This window comes from Muscardinus avellanarius, assembly GCF_963383645.1.
Source record: "Muscardinus avellanarius genome assembly, chromosome: 7".
Taxonomy (NCBI): Eukaryota; Metazoa; Chordata; class Mammalia; order Rodentia; family Gliridae; genus Muscardinus; species Muscardinus avellanarius.
The window spans coordinates 12,541,627-12,558,195 of NC_137793.1; the positions used below are offsets into that span (position 1 = coordinate 12,541,627).

General features: G+C 44.8%; 1 protein-coding gene across 1 annotated transcript in view; it reads right to left on the reverse strand.

Moving 5' to 3' along the window:
- Nucleotides 1–3,374: 3,374 nt before the first annotated feature.
- PWWP2A (PWWP domain containing 2A) overlaps nucleotides 3,375–16,569 on the reverse strand; it is a gene marked incomplete at both ends in the record, with an annotated part of 41,095 nt that continues 27,900 nt past the window's right edge. The window contains one exon of the mRNA XM_080699559.1: nucleotides 3,375–3,409. Coding sequence (XP_080555685.1) covers nucleotides 3,375–3,409 — 35 coding nt within the window. The remainder of the gene's footprint in view (nucleotides 3,410–16,569) is intronic.

The following is a 16,569-nucleotide window of genomic DNA, read 5'->3' on the forward strand; positions in this document are numbered from 1 at the left end:
TTTTGTGGTACCAGGGAAGGAACCCAGGAGCATTCTACCTCCCAGCTACTCCTCCAGTCCTATTTTTTAGTCTTTATTTAGAAACAGTCTCACTGTGTTGCAAAGGGCCTACGTAACTGAGGCTGTCCTGAACCGCGATCCTCCTGTCTCAGCCTCCCAAAATGCTGGCATTACAAGCGTGTGCCACCATGCCCGGCTTCAAATGCTTTTTTATAGTAAGGATAAAGTATCTTTACTCTAGACAAATTAAAAGAAAAAAAAGACAATTCAAAAGAAAAAAAAAAAGAACTACCTTATCTTTCCCAGTATTTTAATCCAAATCTTTCTTTCTTCTTCTTTTTTTTTTTTTTCAATATTAGGGATTGAACCCAGGGGCATTCTACCTCAAAGCTACACCTCCAGCCCTATTTTTTACGCTGTAGTTTGAAGCAGTGCCGCATTAGGTTGCAAAGGGCCTAAGTAGCTGAGGCTGGCCATTAATCTGGGATCCTGTCTCAGCCTCCCAAGTACTGAGATTTTAAGCATGTGCCGACACGCCCACCACCATGCCAGCCACCACACCAGACCCAAACATCAAAGTGGGTGTTTTTTTCTGTGGTTGACCCAACTCTTTTTTTTTTTTTTTTGAGGGTTTTGGGATGGAACCCAGAGGCATTTGACCTCCAAGCTACAACCCCTGCCCAATTTTTTATTCTTTATTTTGAAACAGGGTCTCACTTAGTTGCGAAAGGCCTCACTAAATAGCCAAGGCTGTCTGTGAACCGCGTTCCTCCAGTCTCAGCCTCCCAAATGCTGGGAGTACAAGCATGCGCCACCACGCCCGGCTGACCCAACTCTTGATTTTATGTTTTTTTTTCCCAGTTTTGCCATACTTTTGTTTACTGGATCAAGGCCTACAAATTACACAGGGCATTTTATGACATTTCCTTTCATACGTGGAAAATGATTCTAGCCATACTTGGGAGGCTGAGACAAGAGGCTGGCAGGTTCCAGGACAGTCTCAGCAAGTAGAGAGACTCTTATCAACGTAGCAAGACCCCCGTTTCCAAATAAAAATAAAATAGGGATGAGGGTATAGCTCAGAGGTAGAATGCTCCTGGGTTCAATTCCCAGTGCCACAAAAAAAGAAAAAGAAAGAAAATTATTCTAGCCATAAATACTGTGGACACCAAGAGAAAAGGTGAAAGTTGCCCTTGCTTCTAAAGTAAAAGCATGATTAACATTTTATTTATATGTTTATTTATTATTTATTTTTTAGGGTGTCACTGAGGTCTTCCCCGGCCTTGATCCTCCTGGCTTTGCCTCCCAAGTGCCAGGATTATAGGCACAGACATGTGCCACTACCCCCTGCCCAAGAGTTTATTTAAGTCAACATTGGGAAAGGTTTTTACTTGTAAAATTAAAATATCTACTACACTTGCAATATCAATAGGTTAAACTCAGAACTTTGGAAGTAAATGTTCCCACTTTATAAAACTGCAGGAGAAAAAAAAGGCCGGTGCTGTGTATGATGCCACTTCCTTCTATTTATGACTCAAAATCTGGCTTTGACCTTAGTGAGGCCTATTCAGGTTCAGCAGCAGACCAGAGCAGGACAGCCAAGGATTCCTGGGCGATGATCAGAAAACCAAAACACTATTCTTTCCAGCGATTGCCTTAAAGCAGGCATGGTGGCACATACCCGTAACCCCAGTATTTGGGAGGATCACAGGTTTGAGGCCAGCCTCAGCTACCACAGTTGAGACCATTTCAAAACAAAACAAACAAATAAACAAATAAATAAAATAGGGCTGGGGGTATAGCTCAAAGGTAGAATGCCTCTGGGTTCAATCCCCAGTAACACACACACACACACACACACACACACACACACACACACACACACAGTGCTTAAGGAAACATTATTAGCCAGGCATGGTGGTGCATGCCTTTAACCCTGGTAATTGGGAGGCTGAGACAGGAAATCACAGGTTCAAGACCAGCCTTAGCAACTTGAAATTCTTAGCAACTTAGCAAAACTCTGTTTCAAAATGAAAAATAAAAAGTGCTGGGATATACCTCAGAGGTAAATACTCCTGGGTTCAACCCCCAGTGCCATAAAAAGGAAGGAAGAAAGGGAGGGAAAGAAAAGTAAAGCAAAGGAAAGAAAAAAAAAAGAAAGAAAATTGGTCTCACTAAGTTGCAGAGGGCCTAAGTTGCTGAGGCTGGCCATGAACCTGTAATCCTCCTGTATCAACCTCCCAAGTACTGGGATTACAACCGCGTGCTACCACACTAAGCTATAACTAAGTTTTAGTATAATCTTTAATCACCCTCTTTTTTTTTTCTTTTTGCGGTACTAGGGATAGAACCCAGGGGCATTCTATCTCCAAGCAACATCCCAGTCCTAGTTTTCTTCTTTATTTTGAAACAGGGTCTCACTGAGTTGCAAAGGCCTCACTAAGTAGCTGAGGCTGTCCTCGAACCACAATCCTCCTGTCTAGGCCTCCCAAATGCTGGGATTACAAGTGTGCACCAACCACTACGGCCTGCTAACCAGCCTCCTAAGTTTGGGCTTGCCTTATGTAAATGAAAATGGCAATTAACTCACTGAGAACATATATTTTTTCTTATATCTACATACAGAGATATATAATAACGTATATGTATTCTTATACATACAACAAGTAATGATTAAGAAGTGAAAGTAGTGAATATAAAAGAGACAAAGATCAAAATAAGAACCTGGTGTGGTGGCGCATGATTGTAATCTCAGCATTTGGCCGGCTGAGACAGGAGGATCGCAGTTCAAGGGCAGCCTCCGCTACTACTTAGGCCCTGTACAACGCAGTGAGACCTTGTTTCAAAATAAAGAATAAAAACTAGGGCTGGGGGTGTGGTTCAGAGGTAGAATGCCCCTGGGTTCCATCCGGGTACCTCAAAAAAAAAAAAAAAAAAAAAAAAAAAAAAGAGAAGAGAAATCCGGTATCTGACTTTCACGGAGACGCTGCTGCCGTAGGACATAACTCTGCAGTGTAACGCCCAGGTTCCACCGCCCTAGGAGAAAGCCGTCTCAATTCATGGAAACTCCAGGAGGATCTACTTTTTTAGCACAGAGAGTAGTGGCAGCTGGAAGTGATTTGCATTTATTACAGCTGTCACCTACATCAAATGCAGCTAACTATCAAGCCCGCGAACACTAAGGAAAGCAGAGCTAGCGAGCTAGCGCAGGCTTGGAGGCCTCGCTCGGCCACCCAGGAGGGCTGGGGGAGGGCGCCCTCTGGCTTCCTGGCGGGGCTCAGCACCGACAGACCTGCCCGGGTCACTGTTAACTTCACTGCGCCCAGTCTGAATCCACAGTGGTCGCCAGACACTGTAAGGGGGGGCAGCGCCCGTCACTGTCTGATGTGATACTGCCATGTGTTGAGACCTATGGTAGAAAAGACCAAGTTAACAAAAAGAGAGCATCTGAGTCCTTTTAATCCATCTTACAAAAAATAAAAATCTTTTTTAATACGACCAAAATTCCATTGAGCTTTCATAATGAGTTTATTCTGGACAACCTGCTGGCTTCACAGAACGCGGAGCTTTCGTAGGAAGACGGGAGCCGTGAGGATACGCCAGCCCTCAGAAGGGGGCGCTCCCGGCCAGGTGCGTCGGCCCGCTGCCGCAGCACGCTCAGCCAAGAGGGGAAATGCACGCTCACATTTCATGTTCCTGACCAAAGAAAGAAAGAATCCTGCTAACATCAGTCTAGTGCTGGAACAGATATTTTTCCTGTGTGTGTGTGTGTGTGGTCTGCTAGATTGAACTTGGGGGCATTCTACCTCCAAGCTACACCATCAGGCCTACTTTTTGTTTTGAAACAGGATCTCGCTAGGTTGCTGGGGCCGTCCCTGTCTCACCCTCCCAAGTACCAGGATTACAGGCTTGTGCACCCCAGCCGGCCACGCAGAAGCTCTGCCCTGGGCCATCTAAAAGGCTGGAAGTATGGTCAGGCCCTGACTTGATTAGTGCTCTCAATGGCTCTGTGGTGCAGAACAACCCAACACCGCCTGGAGCCCTGTCTCAGTCTTGAGGACCACCCCTGCATACTACTCAGGACCGAAACTTCCTGTTGTATGAGGTGGTAACTAGTTGAAATCATTAAGAGGTAAACTTGCTCCCTCTTTCAGAACAGAAACTTCGAATACTAAGCAAAATTCAAATAAAGGACTGGTATCTTAAGCTTTATTTTTAAACTTACTTGCTGTTTGCCTAGGTCCCTAAGTATAAATAAGAAACAATTCACTGTCACCAGTATAGTCAACTCGGGTCAACAGCCCGGGTAATGTCCAGTCCTTATAAAACTGTCTTTTTGAGCCGGGCGTGGTGGCGCAGGCTTGTAATCCCCATGCTTGGGAGGTGGAGACAGGAGGATCGCGCAGGTTCAAAGCCATCCACGCTGGCTTAAGAGACCCTGTTTCCAAATAAAATATAAAATAGGTCTGGGAGTGTAGCCCGGAGGTAAGAGGGTTCCATCTCCAGTACCACCAAAAAATTAAAAAAAAAAAAAACTGTCTTTTAAAATTAAATCAAAGCCAGACCTGGTGGTGCATGCTTGTAATCCCAGCATTCGGGAGGCTGAGACTGGAGGATCATGGTTCATGGACAGCCTCACCTACTTAGTGAGGCTCTCTGCAACTTATTGAGACCCTGTTTCAAATTAAAGAATAAAAATTAGAGCTGGGAGTAATTCCCCTGAGCCCTACCCCCAGTATCACAAAAAAGGGGGGGATAGAATAAATTAAAATTAAATCAAGCCAGGTGTGGTGGCACACACTTGTAATCCCAGTACTTGGGAGGCTGAGATAGGAGGATCACACAGGTTTGAAGCCAGCCTCAGCTACTTAGTGAAGCTCTCAGCAACTTTGTGAGAACCTGTGTCCAAATAAAATAGATATGGGAGTGTAGCCTGGAAGTAGAAAGCCTCTGGGTTCCATCCTAGTACCAAAAAAAAAAAGTTAAAGCCAGGTGAGGTGGCCCTAGCTTATATTTCTAATACTTGGGAGGCTAAAACAGGATGATTTCAGGTTTAAGGCCAGCCTTAGCCACTTAGTAAGGCCCTCCTCAACTTAGTGAAACCGGTGTAAAATAAAAATAAATAATAAAAAAGCCCAGGTGTGGTGACGCACACTTGTGATTCCAGCATCTGGGAGGCTAAGACAGGAGGATCAAGGTTTGCAGACAGCCTCAGCTAATACTTAGTGAGGTCCTTTGTAACTCAGTGAGACCTTGTTTCAAAGTAAAGAATAAAAGCCGGGCGTGGTGGCACACACTTGGGAGGCTGAGACAGGAGGATCACACAGGTTCGAAGCCAGCCTCAACTGGCTTAAGAGATCCTGTTTCCAAATAAAATGTTTTTTAAAAATTGGTCTGGGAGTATAGCCCGGAGGTAGAAGGCCCCTGGTTTCCAGCCCCAGTGCCACCAAAAAATAAAAAGAAAAAGAAAAAAAGAATAAAAAATAGGGCTGGGAAGCCAGACATGGTAGCACACACTTGTAATCCCAGCATTCGGGAGGCTGAGACCGGAGGATTGCAGTTCGGGGACAGCCTCAGCTACTTAGTGAGGCCCTCTGCAACTCAGTGAGACCTGGTTTCAAAATAAAGAATAAAAAAAAAGGGCAGGAGCCGGGCGTGGTGGCACACGCTTGTAATCCCTGCGCTTGGGAGGCTGAGACAGGAGGATCACACGGGTTCGAAGCCAGCCTCAGCTACTAAGTGAGGCTTTCAGCAACTTAGTGAGACCCTGTTTCCAAATAAAATATAAAAAGGTCTGGGAGTATAGCCCGGAGGTAGAAAGCCTCTGGGTTCCACCACCAGTACCACCAAAAAAAAAAAAAAAAAAAAAGGGCAGGAGATGTAGCTCAGAGGTCGAATGCCCCTGGGTTCCATCCCCAGACCCGAAAAAAAAAAAAAAAAAAAAAAAAAAAAAAAACATAGGGCTGGGTGTAGCTTGGGGGTAGAATGCCCCTGGGTTCCATCCAAGTACCGGAAAAATAAAAATAAAAATAAAAAAATATAAAATGAATAAAAAATAGGGCCAGGGGTATAGCTCAGAGGTAGAATGTCCCTAGGTTCAATCCCCAGTACTTCAAAAACAAGAACAAAATCAAAGCCCGGCGTGGTGGCGCATCCTTGTAATCCCGTGTTTGGGAGGCTGAGACAGGAGGATCACTCAGGTTCGAAGCCAGCTTCAGCTGGCTTAAGAGACCCTGTTTCCAAATAAAATATAAAATAGGTCTGGGAGTGTATCTGAGAGGTAGAAGGCCCCTGGGTTCCATCCCCAGTACCACCAAAAAAACAAAAAAAAAAAAAAAACAAGAACAAAACTGAAGCAGAATAAAACTTTTTTGGTACTGGGGATGGAACCCAGGAACATTATACATCCCAGCTATACTCCCAGCCTGACTATCTATCTATCTATCTATCTACATTCTACCTCCGAGCTACACCCCAGCCCTATTTTTTATTCTTTATTTTGAAACAGGGTCTCACTGAGTTGCAAAGGGCCTCACTAAGTAGCTGAGACTGTCCACGAACCAGGATCCTCCGGTCTCAGCTCCCAAATGCTGGGATTACAAGAGTGCACCACCACAGCCAGCTTTTTTGTGTGTGTGTGGTAGCAAGAATGGAACCCAAGGGGCTTTTCTACCTCCGGGCTCTACTCCCAGACCAATTTTATATTTTATTTGGAAACAGGGTCTCACTGAGTTGCTGAGAGCCTCACTAAGTAGCTGAGGCTGGCTTCGAACCTGTGCGATCCTCCCATCTCAGCCTCCCAAGCGCTGTGATTACAAGCATGCGCCATCACGCCCACATACCCGGCTCTTCTGCTTTTTTATTTTGAAAAAGGGTTTTACTAAACTTGCTGAGAGTTCAGCTAAATTGTTGCAAGGAGCATGAAGCCTTCATCCCTTCCTCTTCCCTCCCGTCGGCCTCCCGTCCCGTGTGTGCCACCATGCCTCTTCCATGCTAAGCAAGGACTTAAGAAGATGTATCAAAGAATGTTCTAATTGCTTCCTGTACATTTCCTCCCTGGCAAGCCCTGAATCGCCACAGAAAAACAACTGCATGCCAGTCCCGCCGGAGTTCGGCGTTCCTGGGAGGCAGCAGAGATCTGAGCGTGCGAATCAGAACAGCTGACTCAGGAGCCACTCTCCCCCAGACCGTGAAAAGGAAGGAAAGAGGAGGCCATGCTTCCTGCAAAGCTCCGAGTTAAAACCTAAAAGGTTAAGATTATATACACCTTCGGGAGCCTGAGACTGGAGGATCGTGGTTTGCGGACAGTCTCAGCTACTTAGTGAGGCCCTCTGTGACTTACTGAGACCCTGTTTTAGAATAAAGAATAAAGCCGGGCGTGGTGGCGCACGCTTGTAATCCCCACGCTTGGGAGGCAGAGACAGGAGGATTGCCCTGGTTCGGAGCCAGCCGCGCTGGCTTAAGAGACCCTGTTTCCAAATAAAAAATATAAAATAGGTCTGGGAGTGTAGCCCGGAGGTAGAAGGGCTTCCAGGAACCCCAGTACCACCAAAAAAAAAAAAAAAAAGAATAAAGGATAAAAAATAGAGCTGGGGTGTAGGTTGGAGGTAGAATGGCCCTAGGTTCCATCCCTAGATCCGCAAAAAAGAAAGAAAAAAAAAGATTTTACACGATCAACGTCACTAAACACTCAATATAGACATAATAGAGTTCGCCGCAACGGGAGCAAGCTGGAAATACGCAGAATACCTCCTTTTACAAATGACATCCTGGTTTTCCAGCTTCAGTGTTATTTTTCTGTTTTCCTTTTTTGTGGTACTGGGGATTGAACTGAGGGGCATCCTGCCTCTGGGCTACACCTAGTCGTTTTTTGATTTTGAAACAGAGTCTCACTGGGTTGCTGAGTCTCCTGTGTTGCTGAGGCTGTCGTGGACCCTGCAACCCCGGTCTCAGCTTCCCAAGTGCTGGGATTACAGGTGTGCGCCACCACGCCCGGCTCTCGGTGCTTTTGCTAGCCAGTTCGATTCCCAGTTTGAGATATAATGCACACATAGCTCTTTCCTACATACCAGGATGTGCCACTCCCACTGAGATCCCCTGCTAAAAACTACTGTGGGGAAACAGGTTTGTAATCACCGGGATCTCGAAAATGAACCGTGGGTAAAAATGACTGGTGACCCTTTGGAAACATGGTCGTGACACACAGATCAAGGTTTTGGAAGGTCAAGTGTGGCCCTCCCCCAAAGGGGAAACAGTCTACTCAATCATACCAGGAACAACTAAAATAAAAAAGCCCCAATAACAAGCGACACTGAGGCAAGCTGTGGGCACCCTGGGGAGCGCGCCCCACCTCAACTCAAGGCGGCAGGTGTGCTTTGCGGTTCCAGCACCTTGGTCACCGGGAGCTCTCCCAGCGTGCCCAAGGCAGGCTCCGAGGCGCAGGGCATCTCACGTGGGGACCAGCTCTCAGGGCACGTCCAACCCAGAATTTCTCTGCCTCCTTCACTCCCAGTAGATGTTTCTACGCATGCCAGGCCACACATTAGCCAGAGTAGAAACGGGCAATAGAGTACTAGGCCGCGCTTCATAAGTGAATGGAACGAGAGCCGTGAATGCGACTTAAATAAGACGTTGCATGAGTTTTAATCATGGCCGCCCTTCACCGTCACCTCTGTGGCCCAACCCAGGGCCACCCTTCACCATCACCTCCATGGCCCAACCCAGTCGCCTACCCGGCACGGTCGTGCTGCTTCTGTACATCTGTGAGCAATCACACAATCACCAGACGATGACCACGGAACCCTAATATTCTTATTTAAATCGACTGTGTGTTCCACAAGGTAGCATCAAAAGCTCGTAGGATGGAGTTTCTCTGCTGCATGTACAAGACAGCGGTAAAGACAGCAAGTACTTGTATGGGTCTTGTGCCAGCCACTTTTCTACTGCTTGAAATATTTCAGTTCTCACAATTACCTTATGAGGAGGCACTGTCATTCTATTTCTCAGATGCGGACACTGAGGTAACCTGCCTAAGGTCACAGGCTTCCTAGTGGCAGACCCAGGCCAACTTTGGATCAAGCACGTGCTAAGAGTGAGAGAGAATGATTCTCTATTCAATAAAACCTGCTATCTAGCACTACTGACACAAAATTATTAAGTTCCAACTTACCTAAATTACTGGCAAGCTAAGTACCCATTTTTATCTTTTACAATTAACTGGCTGACACTCTCTTCAACCAAACAAAATATTTCCATTGTATTTCACCTGAGAAAAAAATAATACTCTTAAGGTTTTCAGGAGGTTTTTTGTTTTTTTTTTTTCCCGAGTACTGGGAGTTGAATCCAGGGGCGTTCTACCTGCAAGCAGCACTCCCCAGGTACCCCCTTTTTTATTTTTTGTTTTGAAGTCTTCCTAGGTTGCTAAGAACCTACGTTGCTGGGGCTGGCTTCAAACCTGCGACCCTCCTGTCTTAGCCTCCCAAATACTGGGATTACAGGCGTGTACCACCACATCTGGTTCAAGTTTCTGCATTTTCAAGAAAGAGGAGGGAAAAAAAAAAAGCGTGATGCTAATAAAAGCCTCATACTTCAACTGGGCGCTATGTGGTTTTCCTTCGAGATGCCAATGCCATATGGAAATAATAATGAGTTTTAATCATGGCTTCTGGTTAAGACTCAGATTTCTAACGCAATACGTAATACAAATAGGCAAATGTCACATTCTTATGACATAAGGAAAATTATACATTTAATTAACTGTGTTGTCAACTAACAAAAAAACAATACCTTATAAAATAAGCAGAAGATTAAAGAAAACCAATTCATGTTTTGTTCAGGGACATTACTAAGGACTGAACCCAGGGCATTCTACCTCTGAGCCAAACCCCTAGCATTATTTCGTTTCTTATTTTGAAACAAGGTCTCACTGAATTACCACGCATGGTCCATGCGATTCTCCTGTTTCAACTTTCCAAGTACAGGATTACAGGTGTGCACCAATGTTCTGGCAAGACTGGTCTATTAACATCAAAGCTTTATCAAAGAAAATGTGTTTAATAGAAGAAGGCTCATAGCCAGGCACGGTGGCTCACGCTTGTAATCCCAGCATTTGGGAGGCTGAGACAAGAAGATCGTGGTTCACGGACAGCCTCAGCTACTTGGTGAGGCACTCTGCAACTCAGTGAAACCCTGTTTCAAAATAAAGAATAAAAACAGGGCTGGGGGTGTAGCTCAGAGGTCGATTGTCCCTGGGTTCCATCCCCAGTACTGGGGGGAAAAAAAAGACTCATTAAGTTAGACAACATGCATTATAGCCATCTAAGATTTTAGCTGAAAATTGAAACGATGGCTCAGGAATTTATTACTTTAATGAATCATGATTGACTTTTGGGTCCACAATCTCTTTTCCCTTACACATCCCCACAGAATAATGCAGGAATCTGTAAGAAAAACTAAGGTTAAGCAATTAGACTTTCTAGGTATTAAAATTTAGCCACAGGTGGCACATGCCTATAATCCCAGTCCTTGGGAGGCTGAGACAAGAGGATCATAGGTTTGAGGACAGCCTCAGCAAGTAGTGAGAATCTCATCAACCTAGGAAGACCCTGTTTCAAAATGAAAATTAAAAATAAGGCTGGCAGTATAAGGCTTAGAGGTAGAATGCCCCTGGGTTAAACAAAAAACAAAAACTCATAAAACATAAGCCAAGTATGGTGGTGCACACCTATAATCCCAGGACTTGGGGGTGGAGAGAAGAGGATGGCACTTTCAAAGAAAGCCTCAGCAATGTAGTGAGACCCTGGTTTAGAAAAAAAAAAAAGGGGGGGGAGCTGGGCGTGATGATATCCCCTTGTAATCCCAGCATTCGGGAGGCTGAGACAGGAGAATCCATGTTCTCAGCCAGCCTCAGTTACTTAGTGAGGCCCTTTGCAACTTAGTGGGACCCTGTTTCAAAATAGTAACAAATAACACCGAGCGTGGTGGCGCACGCTTGTAATCCCAGCATTCGCTTGGTTCAGGAGGATCGCAGTTCACGGTCGGCCTCAGCTACTTAGTGAGGCCCTCCACAACTTAGTGAGACCCCGTTTCAAAATAAAGAATAAAAAATAGGGGCAGAGTGTGTGGCTCAGAGGTCAAACACCCCTGGGTTCCATCCCCGGACCCACACACACACACAAAAAAAATAGGGCTGGGGGTGTAGCTTGGAGGCAGAATGCCCCTGGGTTCCATCCCCAGTACAGCAAAAAATAAGGAAGGAAGGAAGGAAGGAAGGAAGGAAGGAAGGAAGGAAGGAAGGAAGGCAGGCAGGCAGGCAGGCAGGCAGGCAGGCAGGCAGGCAGGCAGGCAGGCTGGCTTAAAAAAATAGGGCTAGGGGTATAACTCAGAGGTAGAATGCCCCTCCTGGGTTCCATCACCAGGACTGCAAAAAAAAAAAAAGTAAAAAAAAGGGCTGGGAGTGTAGCTCAGAAGTAAACACACACACACACACACACACACACACACACACACACACACGAGAGAGAGAGAGAGAGAGAGAGAGAGAGAGAGAGAGACAGAGAGAGAGAGAGAGACAGAGAGAGACAGAGAGAGACAGAGAGAGACAGAGACAGACAGACAGACAGACAGACAGACAGACAGACAGACGGGCAGGCTGACTATGCCTGGCTTGATGGCTTGCAATCCCAGTACCTGGGTTCATGGCCAGCCTCACAGGCCTCCACAGCTCAGTGAGACCATTTCAAATAAAGAAAAGTAGAGCTAAGGGTACAGATCAGAGGTAAAATGCTCCTGGGTTCCATCCCCAGTACCGCAAAACATTAAAGATGCTGAAGAACCTAGGAACTAATTCAGAACCGGGTAAAATTAGGGGAGCCTGGTCATCTTACTTTCTCTTAGCAACTAGCAGGGGACCAGCCTAGTTTTATTTCTGAGTTCCCTATACTGGACATTTCTATGGGAGATTGCTTTAATAGCTGTATAATCCCAAAGCAAAAACTCAATTTGCCCCAATTTAGAACCTGGGTCTTCATTCTGACAAATGTCCTTCCTACAGAAGGCCATCTCTGGATCTAAACCCTTGAGTTAAAATATTATCAATCTGCCGGGCGTGGTGGCGCACGCTTATAATCCCCGCGCTTGGGAGGCGGAGACAGGAGGATCCCGCAGGTTCGAAGCCAGCGGCACTGGCTTAAGAGACCCTGTTTCAAAAATATAAAATAGGTCTGGGAGTGTAGCCCGGAGGTAGAAGGGCTTCCAGGAACCCCAGTACCACCAAAAAAAAAATATATATATATATATATACATTCAACTTTTCTAGATATTGCCAATCTGCTACAAGCATTAACAAAAGCAAACCGATGCAACATTCATGATTTTAATGAAAAAAATCTGTGTGTGTGTGTGTGTGTGTGTTTGTGTGTGTGTGTCAGGCACTAGGGTTTGAACCCAGGAACATTCCACCTCCGAGCTACACCCCCAGCCTGATTTTATTTATTTTTAAGCAGGGTTTCCCTAGGTTAATGGAAGTCTTACAACTTGTTGAGGTTGTCCTTGAACCTGGGATCCTTCTGTCTCACTCCTCCAAGTACTAGGATTACTGGTGTGGACCACAAAAGGTTGGAAATCTAATTTTAAATTGAAGTTACAGCTTTATTTCCAATTCCCAATTCAGCTATTCACTCTAAAAGAAAGCTGGGCACTTTGTAATCTGTGGTTTTTTTTTTTTTTTTGGTTTTTTTTTTTGGTTTTTTTGTGGTACTGGGGATAGAACCCAGAGGCTTTCTACCCCCGGGCTACACTCCCAGACCTATTTTATATTTTATTTGGAAACAGGGTCTCACTAAGTTGCTGAGAGCCTCACTCACTTAGTAGCTGAGGCTGGCTTCGAACCTGTACGATCCTCCAGTCTCAGCCTCCAAGTGCTGGGATTACAAGCGTGCGCCATCACACCCGGGTTGTAATCTTTATATCTGTATGTTTCTTTTGCGTGTGTGAGTGGTACTGAGGATTGAACCCAGTGGTACTCCATCTCTGAGCTGCTCCCACAGCCTTATTTATTGTTGGGGGGACTGGGAGTTGAGCCCAGGGGCATTCTACCTCTGAGCTATACCTATAGCCTTATCTTTTATTTTGAAACACACTTGCTAAGTTGCTGCAGCTGCCATGATCTCCTGTCTCAGCCTCTGCAGTAAGGTATTGGAATTACAGGTGTGTACCACCATGCCCGGCTCCCTGCGTGTTTCTTTCAACATAACCAACTTCAGAAAAGCATAGCCTCTTTAAATACGGATAAAATTCAATTGTTCTTTGCACTGCTATGGATTGAACCCAGAACCTCCCACATGCTAGGCAAAGACCCCACGACTGAGCAGCATCCCTACTCTCTTCATTTTGAGACACTCTGGCACGTTGACCAGGCAGCTTTGAACTGAAAATCTTGCTCAGCCAAGTATGGTGGCCCAGGCTCGTAATCCCAGTATTTATTTGGGAGGCTGAGACAGGAGGATCCCAGGTTGGTGGCCAGCCTCAGTTACTGTGCAACTTAGTGAGACCTTGTTTCAAAATAAGAAATAAAAAATAGGACTCGGGGTTTAGGTTAGAGGTAGAACACCCTTGGTTTCAATCCCCAATGCCACGGGGGGGTGGGGGTGGGGGGCCTCCTGCTGCAGCCTCTGGAGTTGCTAGGATTTCATGTGTACACCATGACACCCCACTGAAATTCAATTTAAGTTTGTAATTTAGGGACATACCAAGAAATCGCTCAGACCTCAAAGTACGAAGCTTAAGTTTCTCTAGCTACCTGACACCTTTTAGACCTCTAGTTGCACATTTTTAAAAAATTTTTGAGGGGGAGCCGGACGTGGTGGCACACGCTTGTAATCCCCGCGCTTCGGAGGCTGAGACAGGAGGATTTAACAGGTTCAAAGCCAGCCTCAGCTACTTAGTGAGGCTCTTGGCAACTCAGTGAAGCCCTGTTTCCAAATAAAACATAAAATAGGTCTGGGAGTATAGCCCGGAGATAGAAAGCCTCTGGGCTCCACCCCCAATACCACCCCCCCAAAAAAAAATTGGGGGGGTACTAGGGGTGGAACCCAGAGGCTTTTCTACCTCCGGGCTATACTCTCAGACCTATTTTATATCTTATTTGGAAATAGGTCTCACTAAGTAGCTGAGGCTGGCTTCGAACCTGCGCCATCCTGCTGTCTCAGCCTCCCCAAGAGCGGGGATTACAAACGTGCGCCACCACAACCGGCTTTGGTTCCAAATTTGTAAACAAGTTACGTCAGTGTCCCTTCAAAATGACCAGGAAGTTTCCTGGCCTATAAACTCTAGAAAATGAAAAAGTACTCTAGTGCTATATACATTTCTGGTAACTTCTAAAAATGTGTTCACGGCTGTAATTTTGCTTGGCTTCTTCCCTTTCGTGGCCTTTGTTTTATCCACTTCTCTTGGAATACTGGAGATTGAGTATATTTTTCTCTCTGCAAGGAGAAAAATGCCCACTTGGGTTATCTTCATACAAACTGTGCCATTTATCACCAGGGGAAATGTTAAGTGGCCGCGATTACTCAATTCACCTCTACCTGTCGTAGAAGCTGAACAATCTAAGAAACCGCAGATACTGCAATTTCTAATGTTATTATTGGCACTTAGAATATACATTAAGATTCCACTTTTTGTTTCGTTTATATTGACACTGGGGATTCAACCAAGGGGTGGGCACTCTGCTTTTAAGCTATAACTCCAGCCCCCAGCCCTTTCTTTTTATTTATTGATTTTTGTGGTGCTAGTGATAGAGTCCAGGGGCATTCTCCCTGAGCCACACCCACAGCCCTATTTTTCAGTCTTTATTTTGAAACACAGTCTCACTAAACTAAGAAAAGCCTAAAGCAGCTGAGGCTGGCTGCAAACCCGAGATTCTCCTGTCTCACTCACCTCAAGTACTGGAATTACAAGCGTGTGCCACCATGCCTGACTTCCCCCTCCCTTTTCAAACTTTTTTTTTTTTTTTTGCGGGTTTGGGGATGGAACCCAGGGGCATTTGATCTCCGAGCTACACCGCCTGCCCTAGGTTTTATTCTTTATTTTGAAACAGGGTCTCACTAAGTTGCAGAGGGCCTCACTAAGTAGCTGAGGCTGTCCGTGAACCGCGATCCTCTGCTTTCAGCCTCCTGAATGCTGGGATTACAAGCGTGCGCCACCATGCCGGGCCCTTTTTAAATTTTTGAAACAGGGAGGGTCTTGCTAGGTTGCTGAGACTGGCCTTGAACCTGTGATCCTCAAAGTGCTGGTTTCATGGGCGTGTGCACTGTGCCTAGTTGTTGCTTTTTCCCCCTTCAGGTCAATTACACCTGACTGCAAATAGAGGTGGTGGGATCGAGGTGTGATTATGCCTCAACCTTGTCCTCAGAAGTATGAACTACAAAAATCATTTCTATCCTCCACAATCATGATTTTATTTTCCCCTATGGCTTCTGAAACAAACCAAATATGGTTTATGCCACAAAAATACATTTGCCAAAACACCTGACAATGTTAACAATAACCACTTTCAAAACCACTGTAAGGAAAAAAACTCATTCAGCTCATGACGCAAAGCTTTAGAATTACATATTTCAGGTGGCCTGTTTTTTAAAAAAGTTCCTATTTCTGCACTTTAAATTTCAAACTTTCAAAAACAGCTGAAGAAACAAGTTCACTAATCTGAAACATATTCAGAAAATCTTTGAAAATGCTTTCGTATAACCCCCAATCATACTGTGAACTTCTTTCAACCTGTTATAATCAAAGAACTTTAAAATAGTACTTGTTTCTGTTTGCAGGAAAGAATATGTTCTTTCAAGTGAAACAATTTTAAATTGTGTGTTTATTATAATCAAAAAGCATTGACTGAGACAAAAAAAAAATCTACTTGCCTTTGCAGAAATTAGTAGTTAATCAAAGTCTAACCTTACGGAAGCTGACAGGAGATTATTGATTTCCAATCTCTATTAATTCTAAAGCAACTAATGTATTTAGAACTGTGTATTTGGAAATACACAAAAAGTTGCCCTCTCAAGTGCTCCAAGTCCCCACAAATTTTAAATGAAATTAAATCAGATTTAGAAGTTAGACCCAAAGTTTGAAAGCAACCTCAAAAATGCTGGGATAAACTTGCCTCCACAGGCAAATCGGCTACATTTTTTTTTCTTTTCTTTTCTTTTTTGTTTTACTAACAGTATAAAGCCAAAACTGGGAAATAAGAATTCAAATCTTAGAAGCCAGCAATCTTAGGGCTGGCCACCAAAGGGAAGAAGGTTAAGTGACTAGCTAACAGCAGTAGTGACACCCAAGGCAGAGACCAAACAGAGAGACTGGTTTTAAATCCTCAATGAAGCATGCTGTAAAATATTAAGGGTAAAAGTAATAAAAGGAAAACCTACACACTTAGGAGAAATTGGTCGGAGGGGAATATCAAATCTAGAAGCACAGTAGACCCCAATACTACAAAACCTCACTTTAAGAGTATACTGATTCACCTCTGGTCTGAATTTTACCTATTCTCAGATAATATGTTCCCTTATAGGGCAA